Source organism: Nesoenas mayeri (assembly GCF_963082525.1).
Source record: "Nesoenas mayeri genome assembly, chromosome: 3".
Taxonomy (NCBI): domain Eukaryota; kingdom Metazoa; phylum Chordata; class Aves; order Columbiformes; family Columbidae; genus Nesoenas; species Nesoenas mayeri.
In genome coordinates this window covers 118,335,185-118,355,655 of record NC_137544.1, presented here as the reverse complement: position 1 = coordinate 118,355,655, position 20,471 = coordinate 118,335,185, and the positions used below count along the sequence as shown (strand labels likewise).

General features: G+C 40.9%; 2 protein-coding genes across 2 annotated transcripts in view; one reads left to right on the top strand and one right to left on the bottom strand.

Moving 5' to 3' along the window:
* Nucleotides 1-7,290: 7,290 nt before the first annotated feature.
* LOC308038731 (activator of 90 kDa heat shock protein ATPase homolog 2-like) lies at nt 7,291-18,118 on the top strand (the record flags this gene model as incomplete). Its single annotated transcript, XM_080341505.1, has 9 exons — nt 7,291-7,370; nt 7,477-7,667; nt 12,449-12,534; nt 13,170-13,284; nt 13,803-13,891; nt 14,343-14,465; nt 15,487-15,588; nt 16,562-16,613; nt 16,863-18,118. The coding sequence occupies 9 exons, from the start codon at nt 7,291-7,293 to the stop codon at nt 17,036-17,038; spliced, it is 1,014 nt and encodes a 337-aa protein (XP_080197631.1). The 3' UTR covers nt 17,039-18,118.
* Nucleotides 18,119-18,128: 10 nt separating this feature from the next.
* USP34 (ubiquitin specific peptidase 34) overlaps nt 18,129-20,471 on the bottom strand; it is a 122,672-nt gene continuing 120,329 nt past the window's right edge. Inside the window, exon 82 of the mRNA XM_080341322.1 lies at nt 18,129-19,157. The gene's annotated coding sequence lies outside the window, so the exon portion shown is untranslated. The remainder of the gene's footprint in view (nt 19,158-20,471) is intronic.

Here is a 20,471-nt window from a genome sequence, read left to right as displayed (position 1 = left end):
GACATCAGGGGTTTTTAAACAAAACATGCAGGAAATTCTGCTATGCAGGGTGGTTCTATTAATGTGATGTGAGGCATCACCTTTTACTTCTTGATCATTTAACTTGTATAAGCCAGAATCTTTGTCCCTTTCCCCTTGCAGACTAATAAAACATCCATTCTTAGCCTTTACTCCAGGATAAACAAATGTCTGGCTAGAAAAGTAGGGCTTGCACTGCACTCAATGTCAGCGAGCTCTAGCAAACAATTAATAGGAGATGGGGCAGGATTTTCCACAGGAAACTTGCTCTTAAAGAGTTAAATTCCAAAGCCTGCCAGTGCAACAGCTGCTTGGAAATTTAACATTATGGTTTGTCTTTCTATTTTCTATATTAGCGTTTCTGTTTTGGAAAACACAGGAGTGGATTATTTAATTTATGCTTTTACCGTGGTTGAAACTTTAGGAAAACCGATTCATTATACGGTCGCATCTGGCAATGAAAAAGGTGAGTACTATTTCCATTATGAGCTAAAATAGCTAAGATAAAAGAATAACCTGTCTTTTGGGTGTTGCTGTATGTAAATGAGGAGTTTGAGAGCAAGGATAAAAAATCATGTCATTTCTTTAAAAAGAAGTAGTGCACAAAGAACTTCCAGAGCTCTTCAGCATGGACTTTGTTAATCTTCTTGTGTAGAGAGGTGGTGGTCACTTGCTAAAAATGGGTTCCTATAGTTTTAAGTTAGGACAATTTCCAAGCCAAGGGAGCCAAGCTTCTTCCTTACCAATCTCTTTTAGTCCATCTTTTCTTTGCACTTGTTTAGCCAGTGGAAAAGTTGCATTTTGTGTTCTTAAGAGCAGAGGACCCACAGAAACTTCCGAAGTGCAGCTAAGACACAACAAGTAGGAGGGATAGAAGCGAAGTGGTAGCTGTAACAACAAAAGTGCATGTTTTTCCTCTCAGGTCATTTTAGATTGGATCCAGAAAGTGGCGAACTGAGAACAGCCATTAATTTGAACTATGAGGAAGTTTCTCAGTATGTGATTTTAATTGAAGCAAATGATAATTTCTCATCTGCCGCAAAAGTCCAGCGTTCAGGTAAGTTTTTTGCTTTGAAGGGCGTACCAACTTAAATCAGGGCCGATGAGCCCTTCTGCATTTGCAAGCCAATATAGGAATTGTGATTCTCTTTAACTGAAAAGCCTGATGTGAAAAATGCAAAGCTGAAGGTGAAGGCTGTGCAGAGAAAAGCCCGCAGCCTTCCTCCAAGGCTGCAAACCCTCACAGAGCCCTAATGTGCTCTCAGAAAATAATACAATAGCTGGGCATTGGGCTTCTCAGCAGGAGCTGCAGGAACCTGCCTGTCCTCACATGCAGCAGAGATACTGCTGCAAAGCCACATACTGACCTGGCCTTTAAAAGTTGTGCTTTGCTGGTGCTTGTTGCGGTTAACTTGTGTTTTTTAATAGGCCTGTTTGCTCAAAATGTGGCGATGCTGACAATCTCGGTGCAGGATGTGAATGAAGCGCCAGTATTTTTGAGTAACGCCTACTCTGCTCGGATACCGAACTCTGTGCCGTACAAGTACCCGGTTATTACAGTTCAGGTAAGTATCTTTCTGTGCTCTTCATGAGGACAGAAATCTTTTGAAAGATCTGGGTTTTTTTTCACAGTTAAACTGAGTTAAAGTAGCTGCTAAATCTGCTCTTGAAAGCCTGAGACAGATTCTGCTCATCATCCAGGTTTAATATAATGCTGATGAAGGACGGGGTGTAAAAGCTATATGGTCTGTTCTGACCGATGCTATGTTATGGATTATATACTGCACAGACTGCTGTTCTCTCTTTGGCACCATTAACCACTTTATCTGTCAGATGAATTACAAAATGGAGCAGTTCTCATTTTTTTTTTTCTAAATCTGGTGTTATCCTTAAGTTCTAACCTGCTCCTGTTATGCTTGCAGCTGTAGAATCTTCCAGACTTCATAAGGAATATATATCCCCTTTTATAACCCGTGTTCTGATTCCGATAGTTTGTGCCCCACTTTGTTAGCGCAAAGAGAAAAATATGTCAGCACTATCCTAGAATACTCCAGTCTCACAAATAGAAACTGCAGAGTTTTATGATTGAAGAGCAACGTGCAGCCCAAAACCCACAAGGTGAGTTTCACAAATCACCTTTCTTTTAAACCCAGGCCACAGATCCAGATTCAGGAGACAACGGACTTCTGCTGTACAGCTTAGTGGATAGTCAAACAAATGAGTTCGACATCGATGAAAATACAGGGCAGGTTTTTACAGTTTCTGTAGCAGGAAAAGCTGGAACATTTCATCTGGAAGTCCAAGCTACAGACCAAGGCACAACAAGACTCACCGCCCGGACAACAGTCAATGTAAGGAAGATGCTATTTATAATCCTGATTTGTTTCCGTGTCGAAATTCAGTGCACAAGAAGGGCTGAGTTTGGTAATGACAAAATACAATTACTTGACACCACACAGCGAGTATTTATTACATATTTTCAAGCCAGAATTATGAGGCTGCTGTTTCCACTGGCAAATTAAAAAAAATACGTTGTCGTGAAGACTGAGCTTAGAGGGCAATTATTATATATCAGAGTTTGTTTTTAAGTTGATTTATGAGACGTACAAATGCTTCAGAAAACATGTGTGATTTCTTTATTAGATAACCCTTGATCCCAGTTCCAGTAACAACATTGTGGTGGTGACAATTAATCAGAAGATCAATGCTGTTGAAAGAAACATTGCTGAAGTAAAAAGGTATTTTTGCAACTGTGGAGTTTATTCTGATGCAATATCTAATAACAGATTTAGAGTCCCTTTGAGACAGGGGCCTGACAGCCTGCAGGGGAGGTGATACAGCCAGTGCCCGTGAAAAGCTAGGCCTTAAACATGATGTAATACAGAATAATTTGAGGGAATTAGCAGGAAGTGACTAGTTTTTACCTGATAAAATGTGAAGAATGGAAAAACAAGTTTGTGAGATTGACACTACTATGGCACCTTTTTCTTGTTCTTAAAAATGCAATGGAAACCCTAGAGCTGTTCTGCTGCTTTCTTTGCAGTGGCTGGCACTGACTGCTGCCAGCATGATGGATTGACTGGGCCAGCGGTCCCGTCCAGTGCGAAAATCTCTGCAAAAGGAAACAATGCGGATTATGAGGCTGAATTTCCCTTCTCCCCACCTTTGCTGTTTATAATACTCTGTTTTTTATAAATACAGGCAGTGATACCTATAATGTCAAGCATTAAATGAGCCCCCTTTCACTTTGAAAAGCATGGCTAAATATACAATATACAATATACAATATACAATGCAATGCTGATTATGACATCTAAGTATAAGGGTTTGTTAACTCTTCCTTTCTCTACTTAATTGTTCAGTTATGCTAATGGCACCTATCTAAGAATTTTCAGGCTACGTACACAAGTTATATAGCACCTACTAATGAAAAGTATCTTTGCTTACCCAGTCAGAGACAAGGACTGGATTTTTTTTGCTCTGCTCCTCTCAATCGCTGAACAATATTGGGCAAATAGTTTAATTCCTTTGCTGATGATAATCCTGCATTTTCACATGCTTAGATTAAAAGTCTAAATATCTGCAAAGTGTTGTATTAAATACTTCTTTTCCACCATTTAATTTCCATGGTAAAATAATTCGCTGTTGCACAGACAATTTAAAACGTTTTCTTAATATGATGGCAGGGTCCTGGAAGATAAACTCGCATGGAATGTGTACATCATTGATGTTTATTCCAATGAGCTGGAAAGAAAAGCAAGAAGCAGCACTGATGTAAGCTATGTAAAAATTATCGCTTTCGATGAGGCAAACAAGGAAGTACCTGCAGAAGATGTAAAAAGGTCTGTATGGCACAGTCTGTCTTCTGGGTGTCGGAGCAAATTGTTAATGTCTTGGTCTGGACAGGTTTTGATCAAAGAACAGTTTAGCTGAGACTTATCTCCTAAGTATTTTTTAGAATGCAGAAAGCTTTCATTACTTATTGAAAGGTAATTTTCAGCATTTGTCAAAAACTATTTAATGGTGCAAAATAAGGTCAGTTTTAAAGAAAATCGAAGCAGAAAGAATATTGTTAAAATAGATATCAGCTTCATTTCGGAACTGCAAAATATTGATTAAAAACTTACATTTTAGGTCTATATAAAATTTGTTTAATGACATGACAGTGGTATGAATGCATATTCTTACTAACACTGACCTCTCAGGTTCAATTCTCTGAATTTTAGTTCACAGGCACCAGGCCTGATTTACTAGTAAAAATACATGAAAGACATGAAAATTCCGAATCTTCAGCAAAGGTCTTGGTGGACCAGGGAGTGATCTTCTCTTATTTTCTTCACTATTCTTCAAGCCAAAATGAAAGCCTGATAAATCACTGGTATTTTACTCTTCTGTCTTCAGAAAACTTAGAGAGCAGCAGAGGAACATTGAGATAGAACTGGAGAAAGTATTTTCAGCGCCTGTTAGCGCTGCCATTGAAGAGGCTCCTGCTGACCCCGCAACTCCTGAACTCATCGCAACCATCGTGCTCAGCGTCCTGCTCGCCTGCACCCTCGGAGCCTTCCTGGTTTACATCATTTTTTCTATTAAAAGGGAAAGGTACAAATAGTTTAACTTTAATAATGCAGTTTAGACTTGCAACTAGTAAGTTTACTTTAAATGTCGACTTGAAAAATACTTACCTGATGAATTAGTGATATTTGCACCAAGTATTGCCTAAGATGTGCTATAAAACAAAATGCCTGATACTGCGCTGTAGATATCAAATACACAACAGGTGTTTGGTTGGTTTCTTCTTGCGTTTGTCACATAGCAATTATAGAAACAAGTACTTTTGAAAACACAAATGTGGATAGCGGGAATGTTAAGTGCGAAGCGGGGCACAAGTAGGTGTAATAAGTCTCGTCTAACCCCACGAGTGCCGAAAGCAAGGGTGGTTTTGCTGCTGGCTGCAGTGGCACCAGAACCCCACACCAGAGGAAAATAAATGCTGTGTATTAAACTTATGACACAAATACTTCATGTTCTGTTTTTAAAACAACTACAAAGCCAATCTTCAAAAAGAACTAACAATTCTATTTTACTGTATTTCTCATTTTCAGAAAGTATAAGCAACAGTATTTGGTTAAGAAGCAAGCTGACATTATTCGTGGTATTGATAATCCGTGTGCAATGGACAAAAATGGAAGCCTGAAAAGCTTAGAGAAACCAGAGCACACGAATAATGTGTAAGTAGAATGCTGATATCACAAATTCATAAAAAATAGCATATTAAAAGATGTTCTAGTTGATTCTTTTAACATAGGGTTTTCCTTTTCTCTTTCACTAACATATCGGTTGATTTTTAAGAATCCGTGCAATTTTAAGTTAAGAACTCTCCACCTGAAGGAAGCTAACAACTTTCAATCTTGTATAAAACATTACAAGAGCAAAGTCCTACTTACTCTTTAGCAAATTAAGCCTTATGCAGAAAACAAACCAACCAACCCCACCAAACGTTCTTTCTACAAGAAGCTACTTAACGCTTCCCTGGGTAAAATCCCAGTAATTTTGAGATCAGTGCACATGCTGCTCTCTGTTTTAGAGTCACTAAGACTTCTGTCACTTAACGATTGGTGAGCTCAAGGTTGTTATGAATTCTCTTTCAGGAAAACTGAAATAATAGCGTTTAGCAACATGGGAGACACCAAAGGAGGTGATGCTGGCAAGGGCGTAATTGAGGCCGATGAGCAGTGCAGGTACCTTGACACGCTGCTGTGGGATTATGACAGTGAACGGGAAGAAAATGCAGCATCTGGAAAAGCCGCTGAACCTACAAATGAAGGATCCCTGCCCGCTGCAGAGTTCGCAACAAAACAGGTAATATTTCATTGCTGTTCATCAAATAACCAAAAGAATTTGCAAGCTTCAGAAAATATACAGATAAAAGTTATATGACTTCTCAGAATCTGTCAGCACTCGGTGATTTTTAGCTTTCTGCCTCACCTGCGTTATGTTTTCTTGCAGGATTCCTTTCTAACAGACACAAATCAAGAGTCAGATCTTCCCGTAACACCTGATCCCAAAAAGCCCACCCCTGAAAAAGAACTGAAAGGAGTAAAATTTTCAGAAGTGGCCATTATTTTGGACGCAGACGATAATGACCCTGATGATAACGATGTATTTTTCCACTAATAAGTAAACTTTTGGGAAAACCACACTGACGCTCGTCACAACAGTACAGAATTGAATGAGCAATAAGAATATGGGGACGCTATCCAGATTTTAATTCCTGCTACTCCCGTTTGTGCTGTGAGGTGGACAAGGAATAAGGACTGCAGAGCGCGTTGTAATGCGTTACTTTCCTAGATGTGGTGCTTATAGTGTATTTAATTTCTTACGTTTAAATTAAGACAATAAAACCGATTCCACACGTGACGCCTTGTCGTTATTTTAGATTAAGTGTTCCTTGAACCTAAATTTTCCGTTCTTTTGTGTAAGAAATATTTAATGAAGAGCTGTTGTGTTTACAGAACTGAGGACCTGCCGGGGGGAAGGATAAGAGACATCGGACTATGAATCCTTAATGTAAAACAGCCTCTTTCGGGAACATATACTGACACTTGTATACATATTGATACCTGTATACATACTGATACCTGTATTTACAAGTTAATTTGGGGGGAAGTGTAGCCAAAGCACCAGAAATCCGTATTGATAAGGGGAAGGGTATTGTATGCGTCTGCATGGTCTGTAAACCTTGAAGTATCAACCACTGGGGAAAGGGGATGGAAATTGCAGCCGGGATTTTGGGGGGATATAAGCAGAGGCTTTTTGCCTTATTATGTTTGCCTACACCTGGTCTCGCAAAATCTTTATTAAAATATGCTTTGCTGAGGGCTCCTGCCTGGGCCTATTATATTTGCGAAGTAATAGTTTCCTACGTTTTGCACAAAACCGCCCGTTTTTTGGAACCAGGGGCTGATGTTTGGTCACACGGTGCTTTTCCTCCCCGCAGGGCGCCGCGGAGCAGCCGGTCCCCCTGAGGAGACTCCCCGGCGGTCTGTACGGAGGACGAGCCAAGAGGCGAGCGGGGCTCCGCGGCGGCTCTGAGGTGACGGGAGCGGGGGGGGGGGAGCGGGGAGAAGGGCGGCGCGGCCTCGAACTTTCTGGCAGGTTCTGTCGGGGCGGCCGGCGGGCGGAAGCGGCGGGGCGGAGGCGGGCGCTGCGGCGGCCGTGGCGCAGCGGCGGGGCCGGGCCGGGCGGGGAGGGCAGGAAGGGGGGGACAGCGCCATGGCCAAGTGGGGGCAGGGGGACCCGCGCTGGATCGTGGAGGAGCGCGCGGACGCCACCAACGTCAACAACTGGCACTGGTGAGGCGCGCGGCGCGGCCGTTGGGCTCCGCGAGGCGGGAGAGTCTGTGAGGGGATGTTGTGAGGGGGGACACACAGCGCTTAACGGCCCCGCTTCCCGGCGCAGGACGGAGCGGGACGCGACCAGCTGGTCCAAGAGCAAGCTGCGGGAGGTGCTGGTGGGGCTGGCGGTGGAAGGGGAGGCCGGGCGCTGCGAGATCAGCGAGCTGAAGCAGGTGGAAGGGGAAGCGTCCTGCAGCAGCCGCAAAGGGAAACTCATCTTCTTCTACGAGTGGAACCTGCGCCTCAGCTGGAGAGGTACGGGGGGCGAGGGGACCGGCGTGGCGGGGGGGGGCGGTGGCGGGCCCCCCTGAGGCGTTTGTCTGTGGGGCTTCCTCAGGCTCAGGCCCCGCGGGGGATGAGGAGCCGCAGCCTGAGGCGGGGGAGGCTCCTCCGGGCTTGCGAAGCTTCTCCCGGCCCTCATGGCAGGAAAGAGACAAACTTCCAGTTTGTCCTTAAATAATAAATAAACTCTGGATGATCACTTTGTAAAGTCAGCTGTCTCCTTTGGTCGGAAAACGGTCTCCTTTGGGTTCACTGTAGTGAATCACGGTCGTAGGGATGATTGCAGGAGACGCGTGGGCCTGAAACCTTATAAATGCTTATTTTTAAATGATCTTGAAACCCTAGCGTGTGTCTTTTCCCCCTTCAATTTCTTGATGCTATACACCTTTCTTAGCATTATTTTCGCAGCACAGTATTACTCATTTTACTTTGCAAGAAGTAAATACTTCTATTGTAAATACTTCTGTTTACACTTAGAATAACATGCTTGAACTGTTTTAGTGTCCTGATGCGCAGAGATTGCAGCTGTGTGCTAATGCGTGTGCATAGGAGGAAACAGGAGAAACTAACAAGTGTGGAGGTGCAGATGTTTCAAAAAATTTAATGTAGTTTACACTGAGGATAATGAGTTACCCGAGGAAAAACCTGTTCGGTGGGAATAAGGAAACAATTCTGGATAATTTGGGGTAATGCTGGTATTGCCTGTGCATTTTTGTTGTGCTACATCTTCTCGCAACACCAGCTCTTAGAGGTCCATCCTCCACTGTGCTTGTCCTATGGCGGCTCTTTATTTGCAGAGCGACCCGAAAATGTATCTTTTGGTAACATCAAGGAATTATTTTGGTTTAGTAGATGCTTAAAACTCGTGCGTTGGAGTAAGAAGAGGTGATAGGGCAACAAAGATGCAGAAGGGAGTGGAGCACCTCCCTTATGAGGAAAGGCTGAGGGAGCTGGGTCTCTTTAGTTTGGAGAAGAGGAGACTGAGGGGTGATCTTATTAATGTTTATAAATATATAAAGGGTGAGTGCCATGAGGATGGAGCCAGGCTCTTCTTGTTGGCAAACAATGATAGGACAAGGGGTAATGGGATCAAGCTGGAACACAAGAGGTTCCACTTAAATTTTAGAAAAAACAACTTCTCAGTGAGGGTGACAGACACTGGAACAGGCTGCCCAGGGGGGTTATGGAGTCTCCTTCTCTGGAGACATTCAAAACCCGCCTGGACATGTTCCTGTGCGACCTCACCTGGGTGTTCCTGCTCCAGCAGGGGGATTGGACTAGATGATCTTTTGAGGTCCCTTCCAATCCCAAACATACTGTGATACTGTGATAAAAAGTGCTTGTACGGGCAAATCGTACATGGACTTAACGCCAAATGACAGGTTGTTCCTCTCCAAAATGCTATTTCTATTTCTTAGGCCTTAGGACTTACTACAGGAGGTGACAATACAAAGGGCCATACTTAGTGTTCCCCTCTTAGTTCCTGTGCCCCAAAACAGGGCTGTAGGCTGTGGATTGGTGTTCAGGTGCCGCTGGCTGCGTTTTGCGCTTCTCCTTTCCTTCTCAGTGACTGGTTTTACTGGTTTGGCCAACTGGGATTATACCATTTATTTTGATGCAGAGACCAGTGCTCCTATTTTAACAGACTGGGTATTGAAGTCTGCTCCCACAATAACAGGGGACTTGAAGAAGTACTGTTATTTATTTATTTTTGTTCATGTTGATAGTTAACTATGTTTTAAATGTTACAGGTGTGTTACAAACTGAGAACACACTTAGCAGTTGGGATCTAAATGTTAACAGAGGAAGGCAAACATCATGCTGTGTTGTGCAGTTTATGCCAATGCAGTTTATTAAATAATTGTAATCAGCTTTTTGATTTTTTTTCAAGATAAGCTAAAATCATATATGTTTTAAATATTGGTTAGTTTGTTTTTATCTCAGTGTATAAGGCATAGCAGTAGGCAGATATTTCTGTATAAATTCCTTCTAAATTCTTTTTCCTCTGTTGGGTCTTCATGCTTTTCAGCATTTAACTATAATTTTTATTAGATACTTTGCTCATTTCAGTGTTGCGCTGAGGGGTGAGTAGAAGCATAGAATCATTTCAGTTGGAAGAGACCCTCAGGATCATTGAGTCCAACTATAACCTAATTCTAGCACTGCCTTTGAGAGCTTAGTTTTAAAGGAGTTTGTTACTACACAGTAAAGTTCTGGAAGAGCTGAGGCTGATTTTTTTCTTAATTTGACAGCCATGGTGTCGTGTGTTTTCTGGGAGCTCTGACTTAGAAATGAGAGTTCAGACTGAACTGCTAAAAACACTAATTGCTCTTTTTATTTCCTCTGCAAGTCTTCTAGGATAACTAGTAATTGAAGCTGTGATTAAAATCTCAGTACATAAGAAACAGATTATATAAATTCTGAAATGTGCAGCTAATTTGAAAAGTCTGATCTTGGAAAAACATTGCCCTTAATGACTTAGATTACAGAGCAACAAGAAACTGAGGAACTATGGGTACTTAATGGCACTAAAATTGAGCAAAACGGTTGTTCTGTCATTTATTTGAAGATGTGGTGAGGATTTTAGTAGATTTATTCTACATTGTGATGGAAGCTTTAGGAAAACATGTATGTCCTTTTAAAACTAGGTATTTCAACGGTGTGTTTATAGGTGGGTCTTCTTGAGATGTGCTTTCACTAGTCATTTTCTAAAATAGTGGATTGACAAGAAACAAGAAATCATTTATTCTTAGGTCTGTTATTGGAGTCCCACGGGATTCAAACGAATAATTTGGTTGTTTTATAAAAAGGTAATAGGTTTGCTTACATTGCAGTGATACTAAAATGCAAAGCTGTACCAACATTCTGCCTGTGTAGGGCTGACCAGTCAGCTCTGTTAACTGATGGGACTTTGCTCTCTGGCACAGATGCATCTGCTTTAGTCCCTTGGTCAGGCAGGTTTTTGAATGGGAAAAAAAATATTGTGTACTGCTTTTACGTATTCAAATTTGTCATCTGGCCTGTGTTATTTGAGAATCTTTAAGACTTGTGAAAATTGTTAGTATATTAGTTGAATGGATAGAAGCCAGGTTTGTGTTTTGCTCCTAAAAACTTCTTCCTGCATGCTTGCACTTCCTTTTGGGGAGAGTAGCTGAAAATAAGACTTGTTTTATTATCTGCAAAGAGAACGCTGTGTGGTTTTGCCTGTACTAAACCCGGAACTGGCAGAAAGCGGCGAAGTTGAGGGAGCTGCATGTGATTTGTGTTGGGCACAGGAGTGTTTTAGCTGTATAATTAATTAGTTCACGTGGCTTTGTGCTTGAGCTGACTGGTTCTCTGGAGAGACTTTGAGAAGCCCAAGAGTGATCTTCTAGTTCAGCTCTTCACTGTGTGAATGTGCTTGTCTCCCTCTGGATTAACAGACTTTGTGTACTGCTCGATGCTTCATTGATTTAGCTCCTGACTAGCAAGGGGTCTTTGTACCGTACCCCACTTTGTGTTATTAACCATCATTCACTTTTTTTCTTGCTAAGAAACATCCGAGTGTGTGTTTGTGTACTTCACTGTGATCTTGACCAGAAGCATGTTAGGTTATATCTGTGTACAATGCCCCTTATAGCATGGTGGTCATTTCAGGGTAGTAATTAAAAATAATAAGGGTGATATTTAGTCTAGGTAACTCCTTTGAAGGTATGAGAATCCAAAGAAATATTATGTCTATCTTCATGATAATTCCCCTTTTGCAGTCATGCTTAACATGGTTTGTTTGCTTTTTAGAGTTTTGCTGATGGATAAAGCTTGCTGTTGTGTTTCGTATGTTTTCACAACTAAGCTGATAGAACAGTATGAAGATAACTGGATTTGGGGTAGAGCTGCATGTTTCTGCTATTGCTTTCCAGATAGTGAAAGAGTTTAAATAACTAACTAAATGTTTTTGCAAGGCAAGGGGACAGACTTTTCAGTGTAATGAAAAAAAAGTGTCAGACCTTAAATTCAGCCTTTTCACTGTAAGGTCTGAGGCAGTGAAATACAGTCTGGGTTTCCTATCCCAGAGCACGTGCACAGAGCCGTGTACGTAAGCGTCAGGGGGCCTTTGCCCAGCCGGATGCAGACACGGAGCGTAATTTCTGTTCTTGCAAAGTCTTTCTGATGTGCACAGTGATGACTGGCAGCTCGCAGCAAAGCTATTAAGAGTAATGACAAATGTGCTAAAAAAATTGCATGTGAAGTTTCCTATTTGTAAGAAAATTCAATTGTATACCTGTCTATTACACATACATACATTTTATGTTAACATGCCTGTATATTGGGAGCTTTTCAGGTATTCAAGAAGGAATAGTTGGCATTCGAGGGAGCTTCTGCATAAAAGGCAGACAAATTTAAGGGAAGAGGAGGTTGTTTTTCCCCTTCCCTTGTTTAGATTCACATTTTGTGTTGGCGGATGTTGGAAGCAGAGAGCATTGGGACAGCTGAGGGTTGCAGGTGAGAGCAGCAGAAGGGTAGCGCTGAGTGAGCAGATGTACCTGTGTGCTTTTACATAGCTGGATGCTTCCGTACAGGAAAACACAGTTCTGAGAATGCGAAAAGTACTGACACATTTGAGACTTTTGGATGCTATTTAGTTCCTTTAAATTAGATTCTGGACAACTTGCTTCAAGTAACTCTTTTGTACAACTCATTTCCAAGCATAAAATTCTTGCTATGGGGGAAATAGTTTTTAATAATGCATTTAAGAATTCGTTATGTTAATACAGGTACAGTGAAAGAGTCTGGTGAGAAACATAAGGGATCTGTTGAAATTCCTAACCTGTCAGAAGAAAATGAGGTAGATGATACAGAGGTAGGTGTGAAATACTGATATGGCTATATAGGTTCAGAATTCTTAAATAAAGCCTTAATCAACATATAGGCATCATATTTTTGATTTACCCTGTGATTAAGTGGAGTAATTACACTTGCATAGTTTATTTTATGTTTTCATTTTTATAATTGGAATAATGACTTAGCTCTGTTCTCAAATTTGCCTACTAGGAATATGCACAATTTTCTTTGCTAATTATTGTTTGTGATGATATATTGACTACAAATTTGAGAAGAACTCTGCTTGTTATAGTTTTAAACCATCTCCCTCTCATCTCCCCAAAAAACATAAGAACTTGAGGAATCTCCTTGTTGGTTGTGTAGCAGTTGATACTGTCGCTTCCACAGATTCCTCAACCTCTGTTGTGTAGTAGGCAGCTCTGTTTATACTTGATAAGCCTGACTAAGCTACTGTGGAGGTGAGATACAACATTTATGGAAGTCAAAACACAAGAGGACTTATTTTAGGAAAGGTAGGATATACTGAGAAGATAATGAACTTGAAATTGGAGCTGTCCTCTGAATATAGTAAACCAAGCCAAAATACTTTGTTGCCAGAATCCAAAAGGCTTGTGTTTACATGCTGCTTAGATAATGTAATTTTTCTGTTTTTAGATAAACGTTAGCAAAAAGAAAGGGGAAGGCGATGTTCTGAAGGAACTTATGAGAACTGAAGGAACCACAAAAGTCAGAGAGGCCCTGAGAGATTACCTGAAAGCACTTAAAACAGGTAATGAAAACCAGGATGTTAGGTTTGGTTTAATGCAGTTGTCTTTCTTGAATAGATTGGTAATATGTTGAGAAATCTTTGGGTTTGTAGTGTTTTGAATTGTCACTGGCTGAGATAAGTTAGTCCTGCCAGTCAAAATCTGACTTGTTATCAAACATGACAGCGTACAGAAGTTTCTGTAGGCTGTGTTGTGTTACACATACTGACTGCAGTGACCTGCAGACTGACTGGTTGGACGCTGTTCAGAAGTTCTTGGAAGATGGTGCATTCTTTAATGAGCACATGTTACTAATTTTGGGTCAGGTAACTTTGAAAAAAACCATATTTTTAATGGAAATTGCTGTTAGACTCTGTGGCTAATAAAAACATACAGGTAAGGTGGGGCAACGCTGGCTTGGAGTACGTCCCGTTCTGTGCTCCTGTTCTCCACAGTTCTACCCAGCAATCTTCATTACATATCTCAGTGTCAGGGTGGCTGTACAGCTCAATTTCATACTGAAAAGTGTGTTTCTTTACAGAGTTCACCTTAGGAATGATTCTGCCAACAAAAGCGACTGTTGGTCAGGAGCTGGCCGCTGAGCGAGAGCTGATTGGGAACACCGTGCAGGTATGTTGGCTTTAAGTGTATGAATTTAACATTGCCATAAATGTAGTCCATACAGATTTTGCTGTGGCAACAATTGAATATTCCTGTGATTATCTGCAAAAGTGAAAGCCTGCGGGGTGGAACTGCCCCCTGATCTCTGTGCTCAGGGCCTGTAGTATTGAAATGCTATGTCACAGATCCTGGGCACAGGAGGAGAAGGGCAGCATTTCTGACGCCCAGTCTGAAGTTAACTTCAGGTGTCTTTGGAGCAAATCACACTCTCATCATTTATGTAACTTAATTTAGTGAGTACTGATTAATAATACTGTTAAATCAATATGGCAGTAGGTTGTATAATTAATGAATGTTCACAGCACAGTATAAGAATGCACAGGTAACAACAGTCCTGCATTCTGGAATTTCTAGATGTTTGATCTTGTACTCATTGATGTGAATATTGTTTGCTTTACAGGATTCTGTTTCACCACAGTCTTTGGATATAGTTGGTGTAAAAATTCCAACAGTGAAGATACTTATGAGAGAAATCTTCAACTCTGCAGCAGATGAACTTTATAGCATCTTCACTACTAAGGAAGTAAGTGACACTTTCAGTAGCAATATAACTTACTGCAGATGCTGTTGTATCTGAATAGTTGTGTCAATAACACATGTGTCATATTTCTAGTGTCCAGTACAGATAATACTCCTTAAGTACATTAAATAGAGAGATGTGATTGTCCAGAAACTGAAGGTTTCAGGTGCTGCCCTTTTTTTGTGACTTCACTGTGTGTTTGTAGTTCTGTTGTCATTATTTGCTCTTCAATTTTTGTTGAAAGCTTCATCTTTTAAGCAACTGCGGCATTTGAGTGGTGAAAAAGCAAAAGGAGGTGACAGTTGCTGAGGCAGCGTGTCAGTTTAGGAACAAAGTCTAGGTGGCTGACCTCGCTGACAAGTTGTCAAGTTCTTGCAATAGCAGTGAGCAAGCACTAGAAGGTGCCAGTAGCATCATTCCACTTTTTAATGAGAGATTAATTTTTAGAGTTCACACTTTGCTAGGTAGAAAAAACTTAGTGGTTTTATTTAAGTACTTGCCATTCAGGAGCTTGAAGTGCTCAGTAATGGCACAGATGTATGTTAATTAGATTAACTATTGGATTAAAAAAAAAAAAATGACTGATTTTATGTTTGCATCCTTCAAAAGTGCCTGGACTAGTATCAGAGACCTTTATATTAGCATCCCAACAGTACCAGTGGGAAACAATAATGGCTCTGAGCTCATTTCCAAGTTAGTTTCAGCAAGTCGTGTCTGTGCGTGTCTGCATGTATATATGTACAATATGTGCGTTGTCTGTGCCCCTTGCAGGTGGCTGGAGTCTTAGCATCTTTCTTTACCATCAGAGGCTTCTCAGCATTTAGTGTCATTCTGTCCCCTCACTGGCCCTTGCTAAACCACAGATCCCAGGGCTGTATAAAATGCAAAGCCTGATTTGTACTTAGACTCTTAGGTAGATTACTGTTTAATTTCTTCAGCAAACCTCGTTTGTCTGATAATGCGGTGCATTACATAATAGTATACATTTGTAGTTAACTGACTTGTGCTCTGTTCTTTTTCCTAGTTGGTACAGAAGTTTTCTAAATGTCCTGCCGTGGTTGAAGCTGAGAAAGGAGGCAAACTTCAGATGTTCGATGGCTTTGTCAGTGGTGAATATGCAGAACTGGTAAAAAGCTCCTACTTTGCACTTTAAAAATTGGGGGGTGATATGAGGGGGGGTGTTAGACTCTGAGCTGAAAGATAGCGTCAGTTTCTCTAACGCATATTTGCAGTTTCTATTTCAAAGCCAAAAAAAATGCTATTGTGTAATTTTTCTTCCCCATCAAAAGAGCAGTTGCTGACCATACGTAATGACCTGCACTGGGCGGAGAAAGCTCTCAGCACTATCCTTTTTTACTAGGAGGAGTGAGAAAGCAGGTTTATCTCCCAAATGCCTATCAGTTCTTCATGGAACTGGAGAAATGATCTCTGTTCTACTCAGAGCAAATGTTACACTCTTCCTGATTGAATGCTTTTGCAAATAGAACTGAAGAATTGATAATTAGAGCTCAGCTCCATTTTTGAAATCTCTGAAAAATCATTTTCACATTTGCTGACCTTAGACTTGGTATCTTATGTCCATCCAGATGATGGGCAGTAAGTGCCACTGGCAATTGGACAACTTTTGAAAAAGCAAAGCTGTGGAAAATTGGATTCTCAGTTCAAGGTAATAAAAGGTTTGTTCACTCCAGAAATGGCCCAGTCTGAAAACATTCACACTGCAGAAGTGTAACACCTGAGACTGGCTGCAGTGGTAACATCTCATTAGGGAAGCTGAGGGATGTCAATACAATTAGATAAGGAACTATTTAAATGGAACAGTCAAAATATAAACTTAAGCCCATGTATAATGTTTAGTCATTAATCATCATGGCCTTTTCCCACAGAGGGAACAAACCACAGGAATGCAGCAAACTGAGAGCTTGATGGAAACAGTTTATTTAAAAACACAATCTTTGTATATTGTTTACATGCACGTGTCTACTGCTATTACATAAGACGATACTCATCTCCTTGTTTTTCGGGAGAATTGGCATCGAGCAGTCAGAACATGAATTATCTCAAACTCTACTGAGGAAAACCTCCTTCTCTCCTTACAGGTCCCAAACCAAAGAATTGTCCTGAAGTGGAGGTGTAGAAGCTGGCCTGATGGTGAGTCTCGCTCAGGACCTCTAACAGAGGTGACACGTGGCGGGGAGAAGGAACAAACATGACAGGTGACAGCTGTGCTAACCGCGAGCTCCGTCTGTGTTCTTCGGAGAACAGCCTGGTGGCTGTAGCAGTTGTCACCTGTGAAAACAGGCCTTGCTCAGGCACACGCAAAAGCAGATAGGAAATTATCAACAACAAATGTAAGCCTTTAAAAGCACTTTACTAAAATGTCGTATTTTCTTCCTTTAGAACATTATGCGATGGTTGCCTTGAATTTCAAGGATCTGGCTGCTCAAACGGAACTGCAGTTAGAGTGCAAAGGAGTTCCCATCTCCAATGAAGAAAGTACAAGACGATGCTGGAAACAGCAGTATTTTGAAGAAATACATATTTTACTGCAACAATCCCAAGACACCATGGAATGAGAACAGCACTGTATTCTTGTTTTTAGGGCATTACTTTTTATACTGGGTTAACTTCAAAGTAATTTATTTGGGGGAAGAATAAAGACCCACTGCTATAATACTGTATATAATTTAAGCATTATTTATGGATTTCTAGTGAATGACGTGGGGAGTAAGTCAGACTATGTATTATAAACAACTTTACTTGCGGAAACTGATCTGTTTGCCCGCGACTTCAGAGAGCAATTAGGATTCAGCTGCAGTAGAGCACTGCTGGCATAGGCAGGTAAGCTACGTGAATCGAAAGAAGCATTTGTAGTTCTTTAATAGTCAATGTATTGAGTGGCAAAATTAAGTCCTTCTAGGAGATGGGTGCCCATCAGAGGGGAGCTGAAAGGGATTATAAAACTGCTGATTAGATCTTTGGGAGAAATGTGGGGGGATATAGTTTACAGCCTCTTTAAATACTTCTTAAGATTGCTTTAACTGCAGGCTGAATTTGTTTCTAATGCTGTAGGCAGTTTTAGGGAAAGATAATTAATGTCATGTAATTTGGGTTGGTATGGCAGTTACCGCTTAAGTCTGCATGCACTGGGCTCCCTTACTTGACCTCGGTGTAAAATTTATTATGGAGGAAACAGTAACAAAGCTTTCATTTTGCAGTTCTGTAAACCTTCCACTTAAGTGATTCATGGCCCTGTGCAATTCCATAGCTCAAATTAAATTGAGCAGCTTTTTGTTAGAGAAATTTGACAGGAGGGCATTTGGAATACTGAAAGTAAATCACTGTTATTCTTAATTAAACCGCACTGAGGTTACCAGGGACAACTTAATTCTCAAAGGCTTTATAAAATGTATGAATTAAGTATGCAATTTGAAACAAATTGACCAAAAAAGGGCAAGCTGCCTTTGGAAAACATGGTTGGCTCAATAAAATACGTGATTTTACATAATTTTCTCCATTAACTGATTCTGCTAAACTAAGTATGTATAGAAGTTAAGTAAGTCCTATATATTTTATTTTTACAGGACACCAATGTATGTCAACCTTATCACTCATAAATTTGCATCAGCCGGAAGATAAAGATGTGCTCCTCTTTTCTACAGGCGAGGTTTTCCCTGAAAAGTTTGCAGTCAGTTATTTTCTTTGAACTTCAGTGAGGTTTGTTGTAGTAACAGGAACAAACACCTCACGGTGATAGGACAGACGTACAGACTGCTCACTAAGGGTCGCACTGTGTGTGTTTTAGGTGTCCAGATAGAGGGTGGAAACAGCCTCTTCAGAAATGTCATGTTTTAGCATCTTCCTTTTTCTAAATGCTAAAAATTGTTTTACCTTTTTTGATAAATATTCAAGGACAAGGCCCTAACATTTTGAATACAAAAATGATTTAGAGCATTGGTTGACACAAGGGCAACCTTTAAATAGAAAATTTAGGTTTAGGACTGAGGTCAGTTTTGTCTATAGACTGCCCAAGGGATTTTTGTGACAATATGGCATGTGGGAGTAGGATGTTAAATCCAATCACAATTTCTTCAAACAGTGTATCCTACTGGCTCCCCAGTTTTCCTTCCTGACTAAAAAACCCATCTGAGGGTCACAAGTGCCCACGACTTGTGTTTTGCTAGTCTGAATTTTCACGTCTCCTTCCACTAGCAGGAGTGTCCAACCAGATCAATTGCCAGTCATCAGTGGTAAAAAAGAAGCGACTTACTTGCGTTTGCAGTGTCCAGAGCCCCCAGAAAACGCGGCAGCTGCTGCAGGAAGGTCCAGGACTGTGTGAGGAGGAGCAGCCCCAGCCAGCCCTCGTTTCCTCTTGAAGGAAAGGGGAGTGAACCAAAGATGGCCTTGCCTTTACAATTCTTCTTCCTTCGTGCCTGCACAGCTGTAAGTTTGACAATCCGTACAAGCTTTGTTGAGCTAAAACCACAAAGTACCTACCTTTTAATCCTGCTCGTAGGCCAGCCTGGTGTACAAAATGGGCAGACAGCTCCTGATGACTGTCCTTAGAATCAAAAAAGGGACATTTTTCCTTTTGCTTCACCAGCAGTCCTGCACTCTTCCCATCCTCGCTGTATGTGCTGGAACTTGGCTGACTTAGTCCTGTATTGCTGACCTGAAAGGTCAGTTATTCTGGAACTGAGAAAAATCAAAGACAAGTTCATTTTACCTGTAGCAGGCGGCCTTCAGGACAAAGTCTGGCACTGCCAGCCAGCCACAGCATAAAGAGGACAGTCATCATCTGGGAGAGGCAAACCAACTCATTCCTGAGTGCTGACATTTCTCAGAGAGTCTCCAACAGTTTAATATAATAATATTAATAAAACCAAAAAGTATTAAACTACTTGTTATCCCCAGCCCTTGAGCTGGATGGAGCAGAGTTAGGAATTACGTACTATTTAGTTAACAGTATGATGGTAATGATCCGATAGTGTCACACATAAGGAAATGACAGTACCATAAACATAGTTTGTTTTCTAAATACAAATGTCTGTGAAAAGCTTCCCCATCCTAAAATTTTCTCAGTATAACAAAAGAGAAATAGCAGGGGTGGAGACACATGTAGAGAGTTTGAGGGAAGTAGGCTCAGATTTATTGGAATTCATGTGTTTTTAAGGAGTCAGATGAGCAGAGATGACAGTATGAAAGAAGCAACAAAGCAGGAGCAGGAAAAGAGTTTTGCTTGTGGTATTAAATGAGAGGTGGGATGAGCCATGTAAGAATAAAAGCTTTAAGAGGCTGAGGAAGCCAGTTAAAGATGGGGGTTTTCAAAGAAAGGGATTTGAAAACATTATTGAAAGCAAAGGAATACAAACCAAAAAACTGATTTACAGTAAAAGATGGAAAATACTATGGAAGAAATCGGGAGGGACACAGGAAGAAAAGAAACAGGTGCAAACAAGGATATGGAAGCGGAGACAAATTTGTGCAGGTACTGCTTACTTTTGTTTAAAAACCTGAATATTGGGAAAAAATGCCCAGTAAAAATTACAGGAATGCTCGGGGGGGAAACTGGAAGGTAATGCAAGGGAAGAGCATAAGAAAAATTATACCTTTCGTAATCGTGGCACAGTTTTTAAGCAAAATAATAGAAAAGCTAGTATTCTGTAAATTTAGAATTACAGGATAGTAATTCAATTAAAGCCAATCAATGTGGGGTTTAGTATGTTGTCAGATTTGATGTAGCTTTTCCCAGAGGTTGCAGAGGGAGCTGCTGGCCTCACACAGCTCTATGTACGCTGCATGTTGCATTGTGCAAAGGTACTTGGGAAAGCACTGAACCCCACGGTACCGCATCGCCGAAACATGATCCGAAATGATAACTTTGTTATGGAAAACGGTTATCAAACAAATGGACTAATAGTGGGATTTGAATTAGGCAGTTCTGTGTTTGTGGGAAAATAATTCACAGGAAAATGCAAAATTGGCATTTGCAAATCACATATCCAGGGA